The sequence below is a fragment of the Chamaea fasciata genome, unplaced genomic scaffold (genome assembly GCF_029207755.1).
Source record: "Chamaea fasciata isolate MVZ Bird 193981 ecotype frontalis unplaced genomic scaffold, bChaFas1.0.hap1 SCAF_1, whole genome shotgun sequence".
Taxonomy (NCBI): Eukaryota; Metazoa; Chordata; class Aves; order Passeriformes; family Sylviidae; genus Chamaea; species Chamaea fasciata.
The window spans coordinates 152,594,162-152,614,125 of NW_027094086.1; the positions used below are offsets into that span (position 1 = coordinate 152,594,162).

General features: G+C 56.8%; 1 protein-coding gene across 3 annotated transcripts in view; it reads right to left on the minus strand.

Moving 5' to 3' along the window:
* Positions 1-1,886: 1,886 nt before the first annotated feature.
* DHX30 (DExH-box helicase 30) overlaps positions 1,887-19,964 on the minus strand; it is a 30,986-nt gene continuing 12,908 nt past the window's right edge. For all 3 annotated transcript variants that reach the window (XM_066202417.1, XM_066202400.1, XM_066202409.1), the window contains 18 exons: positions 19,479-19,609; positions 17,380-17,490; positions 15,153-15,508; positions 14,324-14,450; positions 13,181-13,330; positions 12,540-12,692; positions 10,953-11,774; positions 9,758-9,836; positions 9,151-9,255; positions 7,987-8,162; positions 6,563-6,769; positions 6,171-6,252; positions 5,468-5,661; positions 5,237-5,396; positions 4,877-5,034; positions 4,335-4,438; positions 4,118-4,257; positions 1,887-3,645 (listed from right to left, as the gene is read on the minus strand). In XM_066202417.1, the coding sequence (XP_066058514.1) occupies positions 3,410-3,645; positions 4,118-4,257; positions 4,335-4,438; positions 4,877-5,034; positions 5,237-5,396; positions 5,468-5,661; positions 6,171-6,252; positions 6,563-6,769; positions 7,987-8,162; positions 9,151-9,255; positions 9,758-9,836; positions 10,953-11,774; positions 12,540-12,692; positions 13,181-13,330; positions 14,324-14,450; positions 15,153-15,508; positions 17,380-17,490; positions 19,479-19,609 (3,491 nt within the window). In that variant the 3' untranslated portion in view covers positions 1,887-3,409. The remainder of the gene's footprint in view (positions 3,646-4,117; positions 4,258-4,334; positions 4,439-4,876; positions 5,035-5,236; positions 5,397-5,467; positions 5,662-6,170; positions 6,253-6,562; positions 6,770-7,986; positions 8,163-9,150; positions 9,256-9,757; positions 9,837-10,952; positions 11,775-12,539; positions 12,693-13,180; positions 13,331-14,323; positions 14,451-15,152; positions 15,509-17,379; positions 17,491-19,478; positions 19,610-19,964) is intronic.

Below are 19,964 nucleotides of genomic sequence, written 5' to 3' on the forward strand. Positions count from 1 at the left end.
GGAGGGGCGCGGTGGCACAGTCCTGATGCGGGGCCGGCAGAGCGCTACGGAAGGGGATGAAGGATTCGGGTGTGTGATTTCAGCCACAGGAGAATTCCCGTCCCCGGCTTTGCTCCTCAAGCTGGGCGCAGAGGGGAGGCGGCTTCGGGCTGACACGGGCCCCTGTGAGGGCCTCGGTGCCCGTGGCACAGCTGGAACAGCTGGCACAGCCAGAGGGTTCCAGCGCCTCCCGGGAGGGGCCCCGGCCACACACAGAGAAAGGAAACTTCCCCACCCTGACTCGGACCTGACCTGAGGCCCTGAGCAGGCCTGGGAGCCGAGGTCCAGGTGGCTGCGCCGGGAGCGGCCGCTGCTCTGCCCCGGCCCGGCCCGAGCGCTGCTGTGCGAACAGCCGCGGCCCCCAGACACGGGCGGCTCTGGCACACGCTGGCTTGGGCAGCTCTGGGACACGCTGGGCTGGTTTCTCTGGGCACTGGGACACGCTGGGCTGGTTTCTCTGGGCACTGGGACACGCTGGGCTCACTTCTCTGGGCACTGGGACAAGCTGGGCACACTTCTCTGGGCACTGGGACAAGCTGGGCTCCTTTCTCTGGACACTGGGACACGCTGGGCTCACTTCTCTGGGCACTGGGACAAGCTGGGCTCCTTTCTCTGGACACTGGGACACGCTGGGCTGGTTTCTCTGGACACTGGGACACGCTGGGCTGGTTTCTCTGGGCACTGGGACACGCTGGGCTGGTTTCTCTGGGCACTGGGACACGCTGGGCTCACTTCTCTGGGCACTGGGACAAGCTGGGCTCCTTTCTCTGGACACTGGGACACGCTGGGCTGGTTTCTCCGGGCACTGGGACACGCTGGGCTGGTTTCTCTGGGCACTGGGACACGCTGGGCTGGTTTCTCTGGGCACTGGGACACGCTGGGCACACTTCTCTGGGCACTGGGACAAGCTGGGCTCCTTTCTCTGGACACTGGGACACGCTGGGCTGGTTTCTCCGGGCACTGGGACACGCTGGGCTGGTTTCTCCGGGCACTGGGACACGCTGGGCTGGTTTCTCTGGGCACTGGGACACGCTGGGCTCACTTCTCTGGGCACTGAGACACACTGGGCTCCTTTCTCCGGGCACTGGGACACACTGGGCTGGTTTCTCTGGACACTGGGACACGCTGGGCTGGTTTCTCTGGGCACTGGGACACGCTGGGCTCGTTTCTCTGGACACTGGGACACGCTGGGCACACTTCTCTGGGCACCGGGACACGCTGGGCACACTTCTCTGGACACTGGGACAAGCTGGGCTCCTTTCTCTGGACACTGGGACACGCTGGGCACACTTCTCTGGACACTGGGACACGCTGGGCTGGTTTCTCCGGGCACGGGGACACGCTGGGCTCACTTCTCTGGGCACTGGGACATGCTGGGCACACTTCTCTGGGCACTGGGACACGCTGGGCTGGTTTCTCTGGACACTGGGACACGCTGGGCTCACTTCTCTGGGCACTGGGACACGCTGGGCTGGTTTCTCTGGACACTGGGACACGCTGGGCTGGTTTCTCCGGGCACGGGGACACGCTGGGCTGGTTTCTCTGGGCAGCAGCAGCACCAGGACACATCCCCCGCCAGCAGCCCTCCCTCAGTGCCAGCCCGCTGTGCCCACAGCCACTGTCCCCTTGGGGTGGCTGGGGTCAATATGGGGGCACGGCACAGCCCTGCAGCCCCTCACTCCCCCCACAGCCCCAGGGCAGCTCTGCACCTCTCCCAGCAGAGAAGTTGCTGTTGCTGCTCTTCCCTACCCAGGGAAAGGCACAAAATTCCAAACTTTACAGAAAAAAAGAAAAAACAAACCAAACCAACCCAGTAAAAAAAGAATGAAGAGGACAGAGGCAGTTCCTACTCTATCCCTTTTTATTGTCTTTAATCTATGTTGTAAAAAGATCCAGTATCACGTAACAGCCACGGAAGTATCCCAATATCACACTAGTTCGGAACCATTTAGACAATAGCTTAGTCTTTTTTTTTTTTTGTCTTTTTTTTTTTTCTTTTTTTTTGTCTTTTTTTTTTTTTTTTTTTTTTTAAACCTGCTGGAAGGGAAAAACCATACTGCCCATTATACAGGCCAAAAGAAACAAACACTGGTCAAATCATAGTGACAACCTCAAGCAAGTGAAATGGAGATGAGCAGTTTGGAGTGAGCCCAGGCTGCAGGACTCCAAGGGCCCCGCGCCGGCGTCCCCACGGCCGGGGGCTGCAGAGCCTCGGAAGGGCCCCCCGGGCCTTGTGCTGGCACAGCCACAGAGCCTGAAAGCCCATGAGCAGGAACTTAAATGGTAGAACTGGGAGAACCAAAGGGTGGCCCCGGGGGGCGCGGGGCAGGAGCCCCAGTGCCATGGAAACGGCCTCGCTCCCATTCCCGGCTGCAGGTACAAAGAGCGTAAGAAATGGGAATAAAAAGAAAGGAGCCCCGGCCCCGGGGGGCACAGCCCTGGGCCCGAGGGCTCCCGTTACAAACCCCGACCCTCACAACAGCCCTGTGAGGTAGGTCACTGTCTTCTTCGGACAGAGAATCCAAGGCAAAGCTGGGATTAAACTCCAGATTCCTCAGTGAGTGCTGTGCCTGTTGCAATCCTCCTTCCACAGAAATATGGTCCCTGTTCATAGAAAACAAAGGATTTTGTGCCTCTGCTCCTGGCTTCCTGCAGGAGCAGCGCTCACAGGCAGCCTGGCAGCTACAATCACGTCCTGTGTTGCACAAGGGACAGGGATCCGGCCTCCTCCACGTGGGGAGAACAGGAATTTAAAAAAAAAAAAATAAATTCATAGGAACAACGCAAGAGGACGAGAAGTACAGGCAGGTTGGGAAGGACGAGTCACATCTCACACTCAGACGCCACCGACTGCGCTGGGGCCGGCAGGGCCCCTCGGATCCCGCGTGGAATTCCTCTCTATCTCCATCTGGTGCTCTCGGGGCTTCCTCCATGCGGAGAGACGACGATCGGCCATCCGCTCCCTGCCGGAGCCGCTGGATCCACGATCCTGGCACAGCCGGGACATCCGTCCTCCTCTTGAGCGCGGAGCAGCTCTGGCCCCGTGGGGAGGGGGCAGAGGAGGGCCCGCAGCAGCAGCAGCAGCAGCCGTGTCCTTGTTCCCGGTCAGGGACAGGCGGAGGAGGCGGGTGGGCGTCCACGGAGCCGGCGCCGGGGTCCCTCGGCACTCCCAGTCCATTCCCGGCGGGACTGCGCTGCTCTTCCCACGCGGTGACCATGCACGGAGCCGACAGCAGGAGATTCAGACAACATTAATCTTCTAGGATGGAGAGAGATGACTTCACAAGGGATAAATAGAACTTTATTTAAATAAACATTTGTGAACATCTTTATACAAATTACAAGTCCCCACACGAGGCCGCGGCTCCGCCTACGAGCCGAAGCTGCCGGGAGGGCCCTTGAGCAGATCCACCAGGATGTCGAGCAGTTGGCTGTGCTGGTGGTGCAGGTCCCCGGGGATTGCGGCCATCTCGTAGCACAGGCACGTCTCCACCATCTTGGAGAGGGACACGCGGAAGTCGCGCAGCAGGCGGATGGTGTAGGAGTCCCCCTCCAGCACCAGCAGGTCGCTGTCCGTCAGGGACACCGTCGCTCGCCAGCCGTCGTCTTGGGGGGAGGGAGAGGGTGTGAGCGGGGCTGCTGGGGCTCCTCCACTGCCCCCAGGCAGCTCCTCCCATCCCCACACTGGTTTTAGCCCGCTCCGGCGACTCGGCTGGGCCAACGGCTCCCACAAAAGGCGGGCAGCTCTGAGCACACGCTGGGACCCTGCCAGTTTCCCACAGGAGGCGGCTGATGGCACAGCCCCACTGAGCTCACAGGCTAGAGGCCGACTGCAGCACTGCCAAAACCCCACAGGTTGAAGGGACACATCCCCGGGGACAAGTGGGATCCTGCCAGCTCAGCTTTCCCCCAGGATGATGAGGCACAGCACTAAGGCTCAGCCCGCCGGGGCTGGCTTTGTCTCCTGCAGAGCAGCAGCCACAACAGCTCACAAACCATCACCTCCATGGCCCCGGCGCGGCAAGAGCGCAGGGAAGCAGGGGCCGGGGAGCAGCTGGAGCAGGCTGGGAGCACTGACCTCGCACGTGGATGTCGGTGTCAGTCATGAGCAGCACGGCCAGCGGGTGCACCTGGGACGAGTCGCGCACGAAGACGCCGCCGTTGGACTTGACGGCCATGAAGTAGGTGAGCCAGCGGCTGTAGAGCTTGGATGCCTCCCTGCAGGAGCAGCTCAGTCAGCCCAGCCGGGCCCCACGCGGCCCCTGCCCTGCGGGACCCCCGCCCCGATCACCCACCTGTTGATGGTGGACTTGTGCAGCAGCACGGTGCCGGCCTTGGTCCGGTACGCGTAACTGTTGGGCTTGAACTTCCCCTGGCGCGTCACCTTGCCTTGCCTCACCTGCCACGGGAGGGGACTGTCACACACCTGCAGCAGCCCTGAGAGCCACAGCCACCTCTGACAGGGGCAGGGGGATGATGTCCCTCCGCTCCCAGGAGCGCGTTCCTGAGGTGACCACACCTGGCAGTCACCCAGTGCCACCGCAGACAACAGCAGGAGGAAGACGCCACCTCAGGCAGCAAACAGGAGAAAAATGCCACTTGAGTGGCTCCCAAACCAAGCGATGAGAACCTATGCGTGGACCCACACCAGCCAGGGTGGCCACTCCTCATGAGTGGGGATCGGGGACGGCACGGGAGCACAGGCCAGAGCCCAGGGCAGCGTGCCTGGCTTGGATGCTCACTCCCAAGAGAGCAGAAGCTCCTCTGACACCTCAGCACCTCCCGGTGCCACCTGCGGTGACAGCCATCCCCAGAGAGCAATGGCAGTGCCAGTTACCTGGATGAGGTTGGGGTAGAGCCCGGCCATGAGGACGCCCTTGACCAGCTCCTCCTCCTCACTGTACTGGTTACACACGGACGAGGGCATGGTGCAGTCGGACGGGGACGACACCAGGAAGGCTTCATAGAGGTTCTCAGAGAACTGCTTGACAAGGCCTGGAGGGAGGAGACAACCCCAGGGATGAGATTCACCCTCTCCTTCCCCCCACGGGATGAGTCACCTCAGCAGGGCAGCACCAGGAGACCCGCCCCGGCCCAAAGCCAGACCCTGCCCGGCCCCGTGGGCCCCACCTGTGCCCGTGTCACATTTGTGCAGCAGCCCCGGGGCCAGGGCAGGGGCGGGAGGGCCTGAACTCACCGTTGATGAAGCGCAGGCTGGGCCCATACAGGTAGTAGTCCTGCAGGTAGTTGTCCCTGGCACGGCTGTCCCTGCGCCGCAGCACCTCCTCCCAGCCCGCCACCGCGCGCACGAAGGCCAGGTGGTCACTGCCGCTCTCCCGGCTCAGCACGGCCTTGGCCTGGGACAGGGACACCCGTGAGGCACGGGCAGCCCCAGCCCCGCTCCCCGCCTGTGCCGGGGAATCCTCACCTTGTCCACCTCGGCGCGGTTCTGCAGGCTGCTGCTGAAGGGGTCCCGCGTCAGGCACGACACGATCACCAGCAGGGGGTGGAGGCAGCGGTAGATGGAGGCCAGGACAATGGCCTTGGCCAGCCGAGGGTCCGTGGAGATCTGGGCCAGGCGTTTGCCCAGCGTGGTCAGGGCTTCCCGCTGGTCCAGCACTCCTGCAGGCGAGACACCCACGTGGCACATCCATCAGTGCCCAGCGCAGCCAGAACTGGGGATTTGGGAACTGCCAGGGCCGGGAAGGGTTGGGGTGACCCCCAGGAGAGGCACACGGACAGGGGTCTGCAATGAGCACCCAGAACCCCCCAGGTCTAACTGAGCTTCGGTCACAGCCACAGGACCATCAACAAGGCCCAGCCCTGAACTCCACATCACCCCTTCCCTTCCTTCTGCCACCAACCTCTGAACTCCAAATCACCAGTTCCCGTCTTTCTGTTGCTTCCCCTTTATTTTTTTTTTTTGACCATGGAAGTTATCCCCAATTTTTAAGCAAAGCAGTGTGGGAAATAAAACAGCACAGGGCACGTGGTTTGGGAGCATCACTATCAACTGCCATGCCCATGCAGAGACAATCCTGCCCGTTCTGCCCCACAGCAGCAGCCTGTGCCAAGTCCCACTTCCCACAGTGAGAGAGCAAACATGGTTCCAGGACACAGAATTAACTCACCAATCTCCTGCAGCAAGATCACGGCTTCATCCACAGCTTTGATGTCAGGGCTGTCCAGAGCCTTGGAGAGAAATTCAACCGCCTGCAACACAGGAAAAGGGAAAAAGTGAGCCTGTTTCCCATACAGGTGTGAGAGCCCTCGGGAGCCCAGACTGCAGCACAATTCCCTCTTTGTTTGTCTCCAGGGACATGAGCTCAGCCCTCTCCATTCCTTCAGGCTTCCAGACACACTCTGGGACCTCAGGGATGTACACACTTCCTTGTCTGACCTTCCCTGGACAGCGCCACGTTTAGCAAAGCAAAAACTGCAGCAAGCAGCACTCCTGAGTTCTTCCTACTCCTGTCGCTGGGGCTCCAGGAACCCTGCCCAGCCCCCTCAGAGCTGTGCTCACCGTTTTCTCCGGCATGTGGATCTTGGCCTGCACCACCAGGTTCTCCAGGGGCGTGCGCAGGATCTCGGGCACCTGGTAGGTGGGCATCTTGTCCAGGCGGCTGCGCGGGAACAGGTGATAGGCAAAGCCCGACTGGCAGCGCCCGGCGCGCCCGCGCCGCTGCACCACGTTGGATTTGGACACCCACACGGTCTCCAGGCAGGACACCTGAGAGGACAGGGCAGCGTGAGGCTCCCACAGCTCTGTCCTCTTCCACCCAGGGGATCCCAGAATGGTTTGTGCTGGAAGAGACTTCAAAGCCCATCCCGTTCCACCCTGCCACGGGCAGGGACACCTCCCACTATCCCACTGCTCCATGCCCTGTCCACCCTGGCTTGGACACTTCCAGGGATCCAGGGGCAGCCACAGCATCTCTGGAAAACCCATCCCAGCCCCTCCCCACCCTCCCAGCCAGGAATTCCTTCCCAGTATCCCACCCAACCCTGCTCTCTGGCATTCCCTGTGTCCTGTCACTCCAGGCCCATATCCAAAGTTCCTCCCTTTGCCATCTTTCCAGCCCAGCCAAGAGAACTCAAACTTCTCACGACTGATGAACGGTCCCAAAGGGCCAGGGAAGCCTTTCCCACTCTCCTGCCTCTTGCAGTGCTGGTCTCAGTCCAGCAGCAGCTCCGGGGCCGCATGGACGGGACCCAGATGCCACCTGCTGGACACTGTCCCCCCCATCCCAGGGCTCCCCATCCCAGCCCTGCCCCGGGGTCTGCATTCTCAGCTGGGATAAAATTGAGCAAACCAAGGGTTGGGTTTAAACCAGAACTGCTCCAAGGTGTGAAAGGCCACGTGGCCCTGGGAGATGATGTTCCAGAATGGGGGCGGAGGGGCGCTGCCAGAATTCCTTTTCCCAACAGCAGCAGCAGCACAGTTGCCTTCGCTTTTTTGCCAAGGTGTACAAACAAGAGCCTTCCCAGGCTCAGGGCCCAGCACTGCCAGGAATGGGCCTGGGGGCAGCAGATCCCCCTCAGAAAGCTGAGGAACGGGGAGTGGGCCAGAAGAGCTGGAAACAAGAGCAGGATCTAACAGGTCAGGGCTGCCCTGTGAGGGCCAGCAAGAGGTTTTTGATGAAATCACAGAAAAAGGCTGAAAGCAAACAGAAAAGCCGCCAGTGTTCTGTGGCAAAACAGAGTTGGGAAGGGTGTAGGATTTGCCTTCAATTTGTTTGAGAAACTCAGAATTTGATGGGGAGCCTGGCCCAGAGCTTGGACACGGCGAACACCGATGAGGAGTCAAACGCTCTTCCCTAGGGACACACGCCACCCCAGGGGCCAGATGGGAAGCAGCTCCATCACCCCATTAATGGCACTCCAAACGTTCCCCTGCCCACAGCCCTCTGCTCCAGAGTGTCCCAGTCGAGTCAGAAGCAGCAGTACCTTGGTCTTGAGGTCGTAGCGCTCCTCCTTGTGCGTGCCGCTGTCCACCACGTGCACGATGTCGTTGATGGTGATGGAGGTCTCCGCGATGTTGGTGGCCAGCACGATCTTCCTGACGCCCGGGGGAGGCCTCTGGAAGATGTTCTGCTGGTCCATCATGGGGATGTTGGAGTGCACTGGGAAACCAAACCAAGAGTCAGACCTGCCCAGCTGAGCTTCTCGTACCGTCACCTCCCGCTTCCGGAAATGGGGACACCAGCTGCCAGCGGTCACAGCCAGCAGCTTCCTGCCAGCCAGACACCAGGAAAAAATTTCCACAAGTCATTTGGGAAGGCCTCGTTTCAGATGCTTCAGCCTGTGGCTCAGCAGCAGCAGAAGCTCTGCTCACCTCCTGTCCCAGAGCCTGGTGGTACCCCAAGCATATCCCTGGCAGAAATCTCACTCTCTCCCAGAGTCCAGTTCTGGAGCTGCCCCTCCTCAAAAGTCCCCTGGGGCAGGGGAATGGGAATTCTCACTGCCACATGCGCCCACTCTGTCAGATTTGTTCTCACTGAGGCCCCTGTGTGTCCTGTATCCCAGCTTTGCCCTGCCACAGCTCAGCACCACGCTGGAATTCCCGGCAGAGGAGAGCAGGCACTTTCCACCAAACTACACCTGCACTTATTAACAGCCCAGCTGCTCAGAGCTCTGCTCCTGCCCGGCCTGGTTTGACACTGAATAGGCAGAGCTGCTAAAAAACAAACAAAAAAATGCCCAAACCCTTAAGAGCTTTGCAGAGCGAAACTGGCTTTTGTTGTAAATTTCCTCCTGGGGCGAGGAACGTTAAATTCACGGATCAAAGCTGAGCTGCAGAGTCCACCTGCACCCCACAGAACAAGTCCTGAGATCTTTTCTTGGCAGGCTCAGCGTGCAGAACCGAGCTGCCCTCCCCTTGCCCAATTCCGAACTGCTGGAGGCAAACGGGAAGCCACTCTCTTTGATCACACACAGGAGTTACTCAGCCTCTGCCAGGAGGAGTTACTCACACTTACCACGCACCATTACACAGCTGGGACATCAAAGCTCACCAGCTCTGTACCAGAGCAAAGCTGAAGGGGCACATCAAGCCAATTGTCCCAGATTCTCCCGAATCCTGGGAAGAAGGGGCTGGCCCTGCCCTCTCACCTGGCAAGACGAGGTAGCGGCTGTTCTGCGAGCCCAGCATCTCCAGCAGCCGCTGCTGCACCCCTTTGATCTCCTGCCAGCCAGGGAGGAAGCACAGGATCCCACCTGGAACACACTGGGAGTTAAGAACACACAGCCTCGAAATCCAGGTGCTTTTCCCCAGCTGGAGACACGTTTCCAGGGCAGAAAGCAACCAGGCTACCTGGAGTTTGACAGTGAATGTCCACGAGCTTTGGGACACTTAAATCTCTTGGGGAAATCACCTGAGCATGCTGCCTTCTTCCCAAACACTTCACCTTCCAGGCAAGGGTATGTGACAGGGATAGAGCTCCAATACCAAAGGTAATTGTGCAGCACAAGGCTGCCAGTGCTGGAGCACAGACAAGTCCTGGAACAGCTGCCCAGGACACCGAGGAGTCCAACCCTGTCTTAGCAAGAGACTCAGAATCCGTCCGTGTCACATGGCTCGAGACCACTTGTACCGGCAGGAATTCAAGGAGCCCTTGCACAAGAGGCTCAGCACCGTGGCGTCTCTGCAGAGGTTCTGGAGGGGTTCCCTTTCTCTCCCCCCAGCAGAAGGAAGAGCTCAGGGCGAGGCAGGACCCACCTGGCTCCCCGTGGGCATCGATCTGCAGCACGAGGTCGGTGATCAGGTCGAGGTCAAGGACGCACTCATCGTCGGATTGCTGGGTGGAACAGGACAGGCAGGTCAGGGGGTGTCAGCACAGCACAGGGGCACCCAAAGCACCTTCTGCAGGCAGCAAACGCCTGCACTTGGACACCCAGCCCAGGACTCGGAGCCAGGAGCCTGGTCTGGGCTCCATCTGGAACCTGCTCTGGTCACAAGTGCTGCCAAGTTTCCCTGCTGTGCACAGAATGCACAGCCCCTTCCCACTGTCCGGATCTCTGCATCTCTGCCGAACAGCACCTCACAAGTAACAGAATTCCCACACGGTTTTTGTGGAACAAAACTGCCACGTGCACCTGGGAGTTCAAATCCATCGGGCTCCAAGCAGCAGCTTCTGTGGCTCTCAGGAATTTGAACAGACCATTAAAGCTCAGATAAAATCCCTGCCACAACAGAAACAGGAAGAATGCCCTGGAGGCAATGGGATACCCCAAGCGAGTTTGCTGATGACCCAGGACTGGGGAAAGTGGCTGATACTCCAGACACTCGCTCAGCCACAGGGAGGGATCTCTCCAGGCTGGAAAAATGGGCTGGCAGACTCCAAACCAGCTGGTTGGACCAGAAAACGTCTGGAGATGCCTGCCAACCTCTGTGACTGTGTGACTCCATGACCCACCTCTGGTGCAGGATTACCCAGAGCACAGCACACGTCTGAAGGGCATTTTCCAGAGGGTCAGACCAGCTGCAGAAAGCAGCAGTCAGGGAATTCACTCATGCAGGACGGTGAGCACTGAGGTAACAGTGCTGGAAGCCACAACCATCCCAGTCTTGGGCCAGGCTTGCCCAGGGTGTGCAAACATTCAACTCTGTGTCTGTGTACACACAACAATGAGCTCTCAGCCTACTCAAACATCAAACTTCCCATTAAAGGGAGACAAAAGCAACTTGACCCCAAAGCAAAGTCATCTTTATGCATAATCTCATCAGAACACTCTGGGGTTCTACTAAGCTGACTTCACCTCAGGACTGGCAAGGAATTAAAGTGAAGCCAACAGTGTCCAACAAGCACAGGGAAGCAGGAGCAGTCACAGGCCCAAACTCTCTCCCTGCTGGATAGGCCAGAAGGCAGTGCCCCATCCAAGGGGGACAGCTTCCCCCATGGCTGCACACCCACCTTGATCTCGTAGTGCCGGTGCCGATGCCGGCCCAGCTTGGCCAGGATCTCCTCCAGGTAGTATTCCTTCACCGGGTACATGAAGCCCGGCACCTTGACCACGGGGCAATCCCCAAAGTAGTGGGAGAAGCGCTGGTTGTCCCCCGTGGCGCTCATGAGCACCAGGCGCAGGTCGGGGTTCAGCTTCTGGATGCCTTTGAGCAGGATGAGCAGGAAATCCGTGTTCACGTCCCGCTCGTGCACCTCGTCCACCACGACGTGGCTGACGCCCTCCAGGCTGGGGTTGCCCTGCAGCTTCCTGAGCAGGATGCCCACGGTGCAGAAGAGCAGGGCCCCTCCCCGGGCGGGGGGTTTGCTCTCCAGCCGCACCTGGTAGCCCACGTTCTTCCTCATGTTGGGCCCCAGCTCCTGCGCCACGCGCTGGGCCACCGAGATGGCGCTGATGCGGCGGGGCTGGGTGATGACCACGTTGCAGCGCGCGCCGCGCCCCTCCAGGATGTAGTGTTCCAGCAGCAGCTGCGGGATCCGCGTGGTCTTCCCGCAGCCCGTGTCCCCCGCGATCACCACCACGGGGTTCTGCTCGATGGCCGACAGGATGGTGTCCTTGTGAGGGTCTACTGGCAGCGGGTGGCTCTCCTGCCAGGAGGCTCCTCTCCTTTTCCAGAGGGCCAGCAGGTTCTGGCTAAGGCGCACTTCCTCCGCTTCCAGCATGGGGATGTAGGTCTTCCCCGTGATGGCGTCGCTGATGGCACCAGATTCCTTGGTCAGGTTCATCATGTCGTCAGCAATCCGGGGCCTGGACTCCCTGATGTCCACGGGGTACTGGGAGAGGGGGAGGAAGTTGGCAAGGACAGCAAGGTTAGTACCGGTCCTGAGAAGGACAGAAAGAAACAAGCGCCGGGAACAGACTCAGCCAGTCTGGCTTGGCCAAGGCTCTGCCAAGGCCTCCTCACATCTTAGGTGACCCAGGCATGCTCTGAACTGAGGTTATTTGACGTGAGAACTAATTTGGGCAGCCCCCTGTGTGTTCCTTGCTGCATTCCCTGTTTCAGGAGGGGTATTAGTGCTGCTGCCTGAACCGACAGGCACGGACCAGTAACTTCAGCTCCCCAATGCAACAGCCCCTCAAAGACAACTTTTGGAAACTATCAAGTTACACTCCCACCCAGACGCATAACTTATGCAAAACACAAGCTTTTGGCTGAGCCAGAAATGTTCTGTCTTGGCAAAAGAAAAAACAGAAGTCCACATCCCACAGGAAGAACTACAAGGAGCAACAGGTCAGGAATCGTCTAGAACACAAATCAAAGCATTGGCCCAGATGTCCACGGGATTAAAAGTTGCTGAACTTTTCATCAATCACAGCTTTTGGATTCAACCTTAAGAATTCCAGAGTCTTCCAAAAGGGAAGGCCGCTGCCCAGAAAGGGTCTCCCTTCCCCAAAGGGAATCAGAGACTGATCAGGTTTTGTGGCAACAATCAAACCGTGAATTCCCCCAGCATTCTGACAGGAAGCTTCCAACCACATCCAATTCCTGAAGTGAAATGGGATCAGGCAAAGGGGATCCTCAGGGGGCTGAGCCTTACGTGGTTCAGGTAGTTCTCAATCTTGCGCAGGGTGGCCTCAGGGACTTTGATGTGGCAGGGCTTCCTCTGGTTCTCGCCCAGCTCCCGCAGGGAAGTCATGTTGTACATGGCATGGCTCAGGGGGTTGTTGTTCTTGTCCACCAGGCCAAGGCTCTGCAGGGAACAGGCAAACAAAGCCATCAGCTCCGAGGCTGCTCACACCAAGGGCTGGAATACAGAGCACTTGGATCCCATGTTTGGACAGGCCACCTCCTCACCATCCCAAATCCATCAATTCCTGCTTTTCTTGCCACAGCAAGAAACCAGACATGATCCCACTCCGACTCTGGAAAACCAGACACACCAGAACCAACCACCTGCCCTGATACTACACCTGCAAGGTCTCAAACAGACCCATCAGAGGAACAGCAGCCATGACTGCAAAACCCTCTTGTTGAGTCCCTTGCCGCGGTTCTGGCACGCTGTGAACGCCAAGGTGTGGAAATGCATGTTTAATAAGCATTAGCTAATTAAGCATTAGCTCATTACGCAAGTCAAAGACCAGGAAGTTCCTGTCAGGCTCCCACCCATGAGCGAGGCAGAAGAGCCTGCATCCACAGGCACATCCCCAGGGAGGGGATGCAGGAGCCGGGGGCACTCACCTTCAGCTTCTGGCAGGCCAGGGCTGCTGCCTTGTTCTCGGCCTCCACCTTGCGCCGGCCCTTGGCAGCGAAGGTCATGGGGCAGGGCCAGCGCAGCGTCAGCTTGCAGATCTTGGTCTTGGTGCCCACCGTGCGGAACTGCATGTACTCCTGCAGCAACGACAGCACCCTGCTCTGGGGGACAGCCGGGGCCTGCAGGGACCACCCAGCGACACCCCTGGCTCTGCACAGGCACCCTGTGAATCCCCGGCAGCGCTGTCCAAAGGCTCCGGTGGAGCTCTGGCAGCCTCGGGGCAGTGCCCGTTCCCTGGGGAGCCTGGGCAGTGCCCAGCACCCTGTGGGGAAGAACCTTTCCCTGCTCTGCAGCCTGACCCGCCCTAGCACGGCTCCAGCTGTTCCCTGGGTCCTGTTCCTGTCACAAGGAGCAGAGGTTGGAGCTGTCCCTGGGGAGGAGCTGCAGCCCCTGCTGAGCTCTGCCCTCAGTCTGCTCTGCTCCAGATGAACCCACCCAGTGACCTCAGCCACTCCTCGTGTGGCCCCTCTGGACCTTTCATCCTGGGGTTTTTTGGTGGATGTTTGATTTTAATTTTTTAAATGGAGGACTAGAAGAAGGTCACTGCACTGAACTCCACTCCCCAGCTCACAAGGCGTTGTCTAAGCCAAAGTGAGAGCAGACAACTGTGGGGAACACCCAAGAGGCTGAGGGTGGAGCTCAGCTCCTTTCTGCTGAGCACACCAGCTCCAGCAGGTGGGTGACACATCCCAGGAAGGAGGATCACTGGATACGGGCAAGGATCGAGTTGTGGAAAGATTCTATCAGCACAGAAGTTACACATCGCTCCCAGCAACAAACTTGTGCTTGTGGCAGATATATGGGGAAAGGAAACCTTAGAAAATACCTCCTTCATTCAGAGAGCAGCTCCTCCTCTGCCCTGGCCTCAGGACCAACATTCCTCATGGTTCTATTAAGACATTCCCTCAGTTCTCACCACGAAGTCTTTTCTTTGCTGCTCACACTGATTTCTCTAGGCCTAGTTTTAACTTCCCTCCTCTCCCCAGTTCTGCTGCCCAAAGAAAGCATCCAAAGGGATTCCAGTTGGAGCCTCTGGGCTTCCTCCCTGGAGGGGTCACACAGCACCTTACCTTGACTGTGGAGGAAGAGGTTGCAATCTGAATCACTTGGGCCAGGAGGTTTTTGGGAAGTGGGAACTGCGTCAGGGCACGGATGGCGGTGTTGTCGTCTGTCATTTCAATGGAACTCCCTCCTCGGCTGCATGGGACATGAGGAGAGTTGGATGTACAAATACCCACTGGTGCTCAGACCTGCCTCGCTCCAGGAGTGCTACTGAGCTCTGAAACTGCTCAGTTAAAGGCCAGGTAATTCTGCTCATGGGCAGAGCCCAGCTGTCCCCTGCTACTACAATCTGTCAGTCACAACCACCCAGCCCAGCAAATCCACCTACTACAGTGATCAAACCTTCACACCAAGGCTACAAACCAAATGGCATCAACAGATAGAGACGGATTTAATTAATAAGTAATTCTGAATTTAAAAACCACATCACAGAAATAACCACCATCGCCATCATCTCTTACAGATCTTGCTCCTGCTGCCTATTAGAAATCCAAGCTTAGTGCTCATAAAGCCTAGCAGGCAGCTATGGGGATGGAAGGGAGCAGATTTAACACTGCCCTCAGAACCAGGGCGGTCAAAACCTGGTGTAAGTGCACATGCACCACTTCTGGGGATGGAAACGTCTTTAGGCAAAGAAGAATCAGGGAGGTAACAAGACTGGCAGCAGTCTCTCCAGAGGGCAGAGCTGCAGGGAAGAAGTCCATGCATTCCCTGGATGGCAGCCAGCTACGAGACCAGGCTGCCCCACTATTCCTTTGGCCCATCTCCAGGCCTCCCCAGCTAGAGGAAAACCCTCCCTTCCCTGTGCCCAGGCTCAGCATTCCCAGCCAGACCCACCTGGCGTCTCTGCCCGGGGTCCGTGCGTCCTGGTGCGCCATGGGCAGGTAATCCGAGACATCGATCGCCTCCTCCTCCAGCTCCCCTTCCTCCAGCTCCCCCTCCTCCAGCTCCCCTTCCTCCAGCTCCTCCCTCCTCATGGCTTTGGGCATCCTGCCCTGCTCCATGGGCTGGATGGCGTCGTCGGGCTCCATGCGGCGCCAGCAGGTGGACAGGTCGGCGAGCGAGGGGCCGGACTTGGAGCGCCACTTGCCCTCGTTGCACCAGCGCTCGTCGGGGCAGCCCAGCTGGTCGGCCAGCAGCCGGTACTTGGCGGCATCGAAGAGCTCGTTCCGGGGGCCCAGCAAGCCCCAGCCCTGCAGGAGAGACACGGGGCAGCTCTGGGAACCCTCGCCCTGCTGGGGATGGCGGGGCAGGAGCAGGAGCAGCCCCCTCCATCCCCACAGAGCGAGGAGAGGCACTCTCAGGAGCTCTGAGCTCTCCCCCACCGCTGCCCTGTCCCAATGGGAATGCGGTCCCTGCCCTCCCTTCCCAGGGTATGGCTCTCAGCCCCACGCAGCTCCTTAGGATGGCTGGGCCAGGATTTAACGGGGGTTTATAAACCCTTGGCTATAATGAGCACCCTCGAGTTTTGAAACCAGCCTCAGAGCAGGAAATGCATCTTTTTGGGAAGGCTAGTCTGAACTAGCATAACCTGGGATAACACAGGATGAGAATGCAGGGAATGGTTCACCTCCTTCCATTTCCCAGGAACGGTTATTTGTACAAGCAGCAGGAAAATGTCCCTAACCCATCAGGTTCTGAAGCAAGCCTGCAGTAATTAAAAACTCTCCTACCATCACCATTTAGGACTGAACCTTGCAGGAAGCTCCAGACATATCCAGAGTGCAGCGCACACCATTTTGAAACTACCAGACTGCTGCAATAAGTCCTAGCTTTAATTTCAATAAATTAAAAGTTACAGCTTTAGGCCATTTAATGGCCTTAATGGCCCTGTATTAGAAAAAGCTGTATTATTTTGTGCTGTGGGAGTGCTTAAGACACCAAAGCTCACCTGGCTCGCTGCTCTACTCAAAGCCTCTGTATTCACTCTCTGCGCTAATTAGACACTAATAATTTTCTTGAACTGGTGGCTTTTTAAGGCAGCATTTGTAGTTCTTTCTACAGCTGTCATCACACAAGGCCTCCCATCACAAGGGTCTTCTGGCCAGCTTCCAGTGTAGCTGACAAAGAAAGCTTTGCATGTTCAATCAGGGGGTTGGGTTTTGGGTTTAAGTTCTAAACTACGCTTCAGCCATTCCTGAAATTCAGGGAAAATGTATCAGTAGGGTATTTTTCTTCCTTTGAAAAGTTCCAGGGTCTCGAAGAAAGTGGGGAACAGGACTAGAGAGGATAAAACCAGGATGTATTCCCAGTGAATGCTGACTGAGTGAGGTGGAATGAAGTCAGTGAGTGAAACCAGTTCTGCTGATCACAGATTAGAGGATCAGCTTTAGCAGCTGAGTTTTCATACTGCCCTCCTGAATTTCTGAATGCTGGCTATTTCCTCACAGAGCATTCTGATCTACAAGCCAGTCACCGCCAGAGCATCCACAGCATCTTCTCCTGAGCACAGAGATATCCCTGTTCCCACAGCACAGATCAACAGGAAACTCCAAAATCAGTCTCACTTGCTCAAGGTAACACAGAACAGCCAGGGGTAAAACTGGAGATAAAACTGCATCTTTTTCTCAGCTGTAAAACACCTCCAAGAGTGACCTTTATAGTTTTACTGTGCCTGTTTGATACTGGCTGCACACACCCATTTCCAGCCATAAATAAGTGCCAAACAAAGCGTAACTGTAGAGCAGTAGTAAATTACCACGTGTAATTGCCGTGCTGGCTTTGATGAAGAGGAAACAGGAGGCTCTGAAGGTCCTACAACTGCAAACACACCCAGCTGTGCTTGCAGAAGTGGGAGTTAGTGACCAGCAAACCCACCTGAGGGAAACTCTACTCGCTGTAGGTGCTGAGATTGAGGAGCTGCTTAAGGCCCAGGACAAAAGGAACAAAGACCAGGACTACCTGAAGCAAGGGGGATTTTAAGCTCCAATGGTTTCAGACTCAAGACTTCATCCTCTACCCCTGACTAACAGAGGGGCCAAGCAAGGGAGTGCACAGGCCAAGAGAAAGAGCAGAGCCTGCAGGGTGAGCTGGGCCAGGCTGAGCAGAGCAGAGCTGAGCTCACCTTGAAGAGCTGACACGCTGCGGCCGCCGCCTGCCGCTCCGCATCGATCTTCTTGGTCCCGTAGCCCTCCACCTCCACATTCTTCGGCCACTTTATATGGAGAGTGACTTTCTGAAAGGCAGGAGAACCACAGGGTGAGCCAGGGCAAGCTCTCCCCTCCACCAGAGCACACCCACTCCAGGGCAAAGAGAAATACAGAAGAAAACCGAACAAAGGGCTGTCTTGGTCCCCTCATGGGAAGCTCCATTCCAGGAGCACTGAAGGAAAAGGCTGAGCAGGGCACAGAGGTCCCACAGCCCCACAGGAGCTGCAGGGCTGTGGTGTCACAGCCTGTCAGCCCCAAGGGACAAATGCCAGGAGGTCATTACAGGAACAATTCCATCCCAGGGCTGTCCCTCTGCACACTGCAGCAGCCAGAGCGTGCCCTAGAGCAGATTCCCTCTCCAACAGCAAGGACATCTTCCCAAGTGCCTCCTGACTGTACTGGAAGCAGCACAGGAGTCCCTCAGCTCTCAGGCACTCCAGCACCCAGCTCCAGCCCAGCACAAGCACTGGCAGCACCACAGCCCCTAAAGGGAGCACCAAAAACCTGCAGAGGCAAAGAATGCTGAGAGCTGAACTCTGCCCCCTTCAAAGTGCTCCAAATCCAGAGCTCCCAGCCCTGCAGATGCCCCAAGGCTCCAAGAGGGAAACGCCCAGGGAATTCTCTCCTGCTTCCGCAGCACAGATGAAAGGAAGGCAGCAGTGGATCCTCTGGGAAAGCCCCACTCCCAGGCTCCTGACTCCAGCACCTGCCTGGCTGCCTTCCTGCCCCTGAACCTGCCTCTTGGCTGGGAATTGCTATGGATCTTGCCCCGGGGCTCTGCCTGGAAAGCACAGACCTGCTGGGAAAAATCGTGTCTCAGGAAGACCAAGAGCTCACAAATCCCTGTTCACGTCCAGCAAGAGCTCTCCAGGCTCTCACCTGTCCTTCTGTCCACACTTGCTGGGTTGTTTTATCTTTGTGAGCCTCATTTCTTCCCAGGGCTCCTTTACTGTTTTCCTAGTTTAGTTTTTTTTTTTATTTTAATCTGAAGTTGCTCTTCACATTAATCTATTTAAATGCTGGCAAGAATGGGAACCAATTATGCAAACTAAAGCGATGAGGCACTGCCTGGGGTATTCCAAATTTTAGGGATGAGGCACTGGCTATGGTATTCCAACTTTTAAGTTGGGAAACAGCACTGCTGCTTGAGAAAGAGCAAGAAAAACAAACACAAAGAATGGAGAACTCTAAAGTAGCATTACTAGTGTATCCCCTAAAAATCCAGGGATGCTTAAAAAGGATGTGGCAATAAAAACTGTCTGGGAAATTTCAGACAGAATGTTATTGGAAAATGTTAATCCATCAGAACTGAGTCTTTTCCTGGAATGTAGGTTACAGTTAAAACTTCAGCTGGAAAGGGCTCTCAGCTCTGGAATGAGAGCTGGTGTGACAGGAGGGGGCAGAGCCTTGACCATGGAGCACCGTGAGGTCAGAATTCCTGCTCAGTTCATAGCCCAGAGCCAGATTTGGGCCTGGGGCATCCCAGTGACAGCTCAAACTACCTGGAAAACTGTTTGCCTGGAATTCTTCCACTGCATTTCACAAACAAAGAGGCTGCATCTCATGCTGCTCTTAAGTGCTATTAGAAGCCTCCCTCTATTGCAAAGAAACTCCTCTTTTCTGGTCACAATTGGACATTTTAGGCTTTGGAATTTGTTCTTTTGGAATCTACAATCAAATCTAGGGTTCCTGAGAGGTAAGATACAGCTTTTAAATTTTAATTTTCTAAGGCAGTAGCACATTTAAACACAGAATCTGTGTCTTTCTGCTAGGAAAGGCCAGAAACAGCAAGTCACTTCAAAATATCCACACAAAAAGAGGAACAGCACCTGCATTTATACACCTTTAAAGCACAAGAAGATCAGGAAAAACAGGAAGAAGTGAGAACATTTCTTGTTTGAAAGATTACCACACAACTTTTAAGTGGAATTAAAACCCTTCTAGGACTTTCTCCAGGAAGTTACTTCCAGGATTAGCGCTTCCATGGCTCCCCCTTCCAGCAGCACGGGATTACCTTTTTCCTTGGCCCGTTAGTGTGGATGTACACCAGCTTGTCCCTTGCATGGGAAATGCCCAGGGCTCGGCCAATCACGCTGTTGAGCAAGTTTTTAGGCTGTGGAAATTCCTTTAGTAAGTCTCTGGAATCTGGAAAAGAAAAAAACAACAAGAGGAGCTAAATGTTTCCCAGTTCCTGTGCAGTCCTGTTCCAGCATGTTCCACCACTGGCTCCAGAGACCTGGAGGGGAGGAGAAGGGAGCAGGCAGAGGGGTCCAGGGTTCCCCTGCAGCATCTCCGGGCACCGGTGAGGTCCTCGACCCCTGAGGTGGGGAGAGACCTCCAGGATCATCAAATCCTCCACCCTGTGCCAAATCCCCACCTTGTCCCCTCCCAGAGCTCTGAGTGCCACCTTCAGGTGTTCCTTGGACTCCAAACCTCCCTGGGCAGCCCCTGCCAAGGCCTGAGTGCCCTTTCCATGGGGAAATTCCTGCTGCTGTCCACC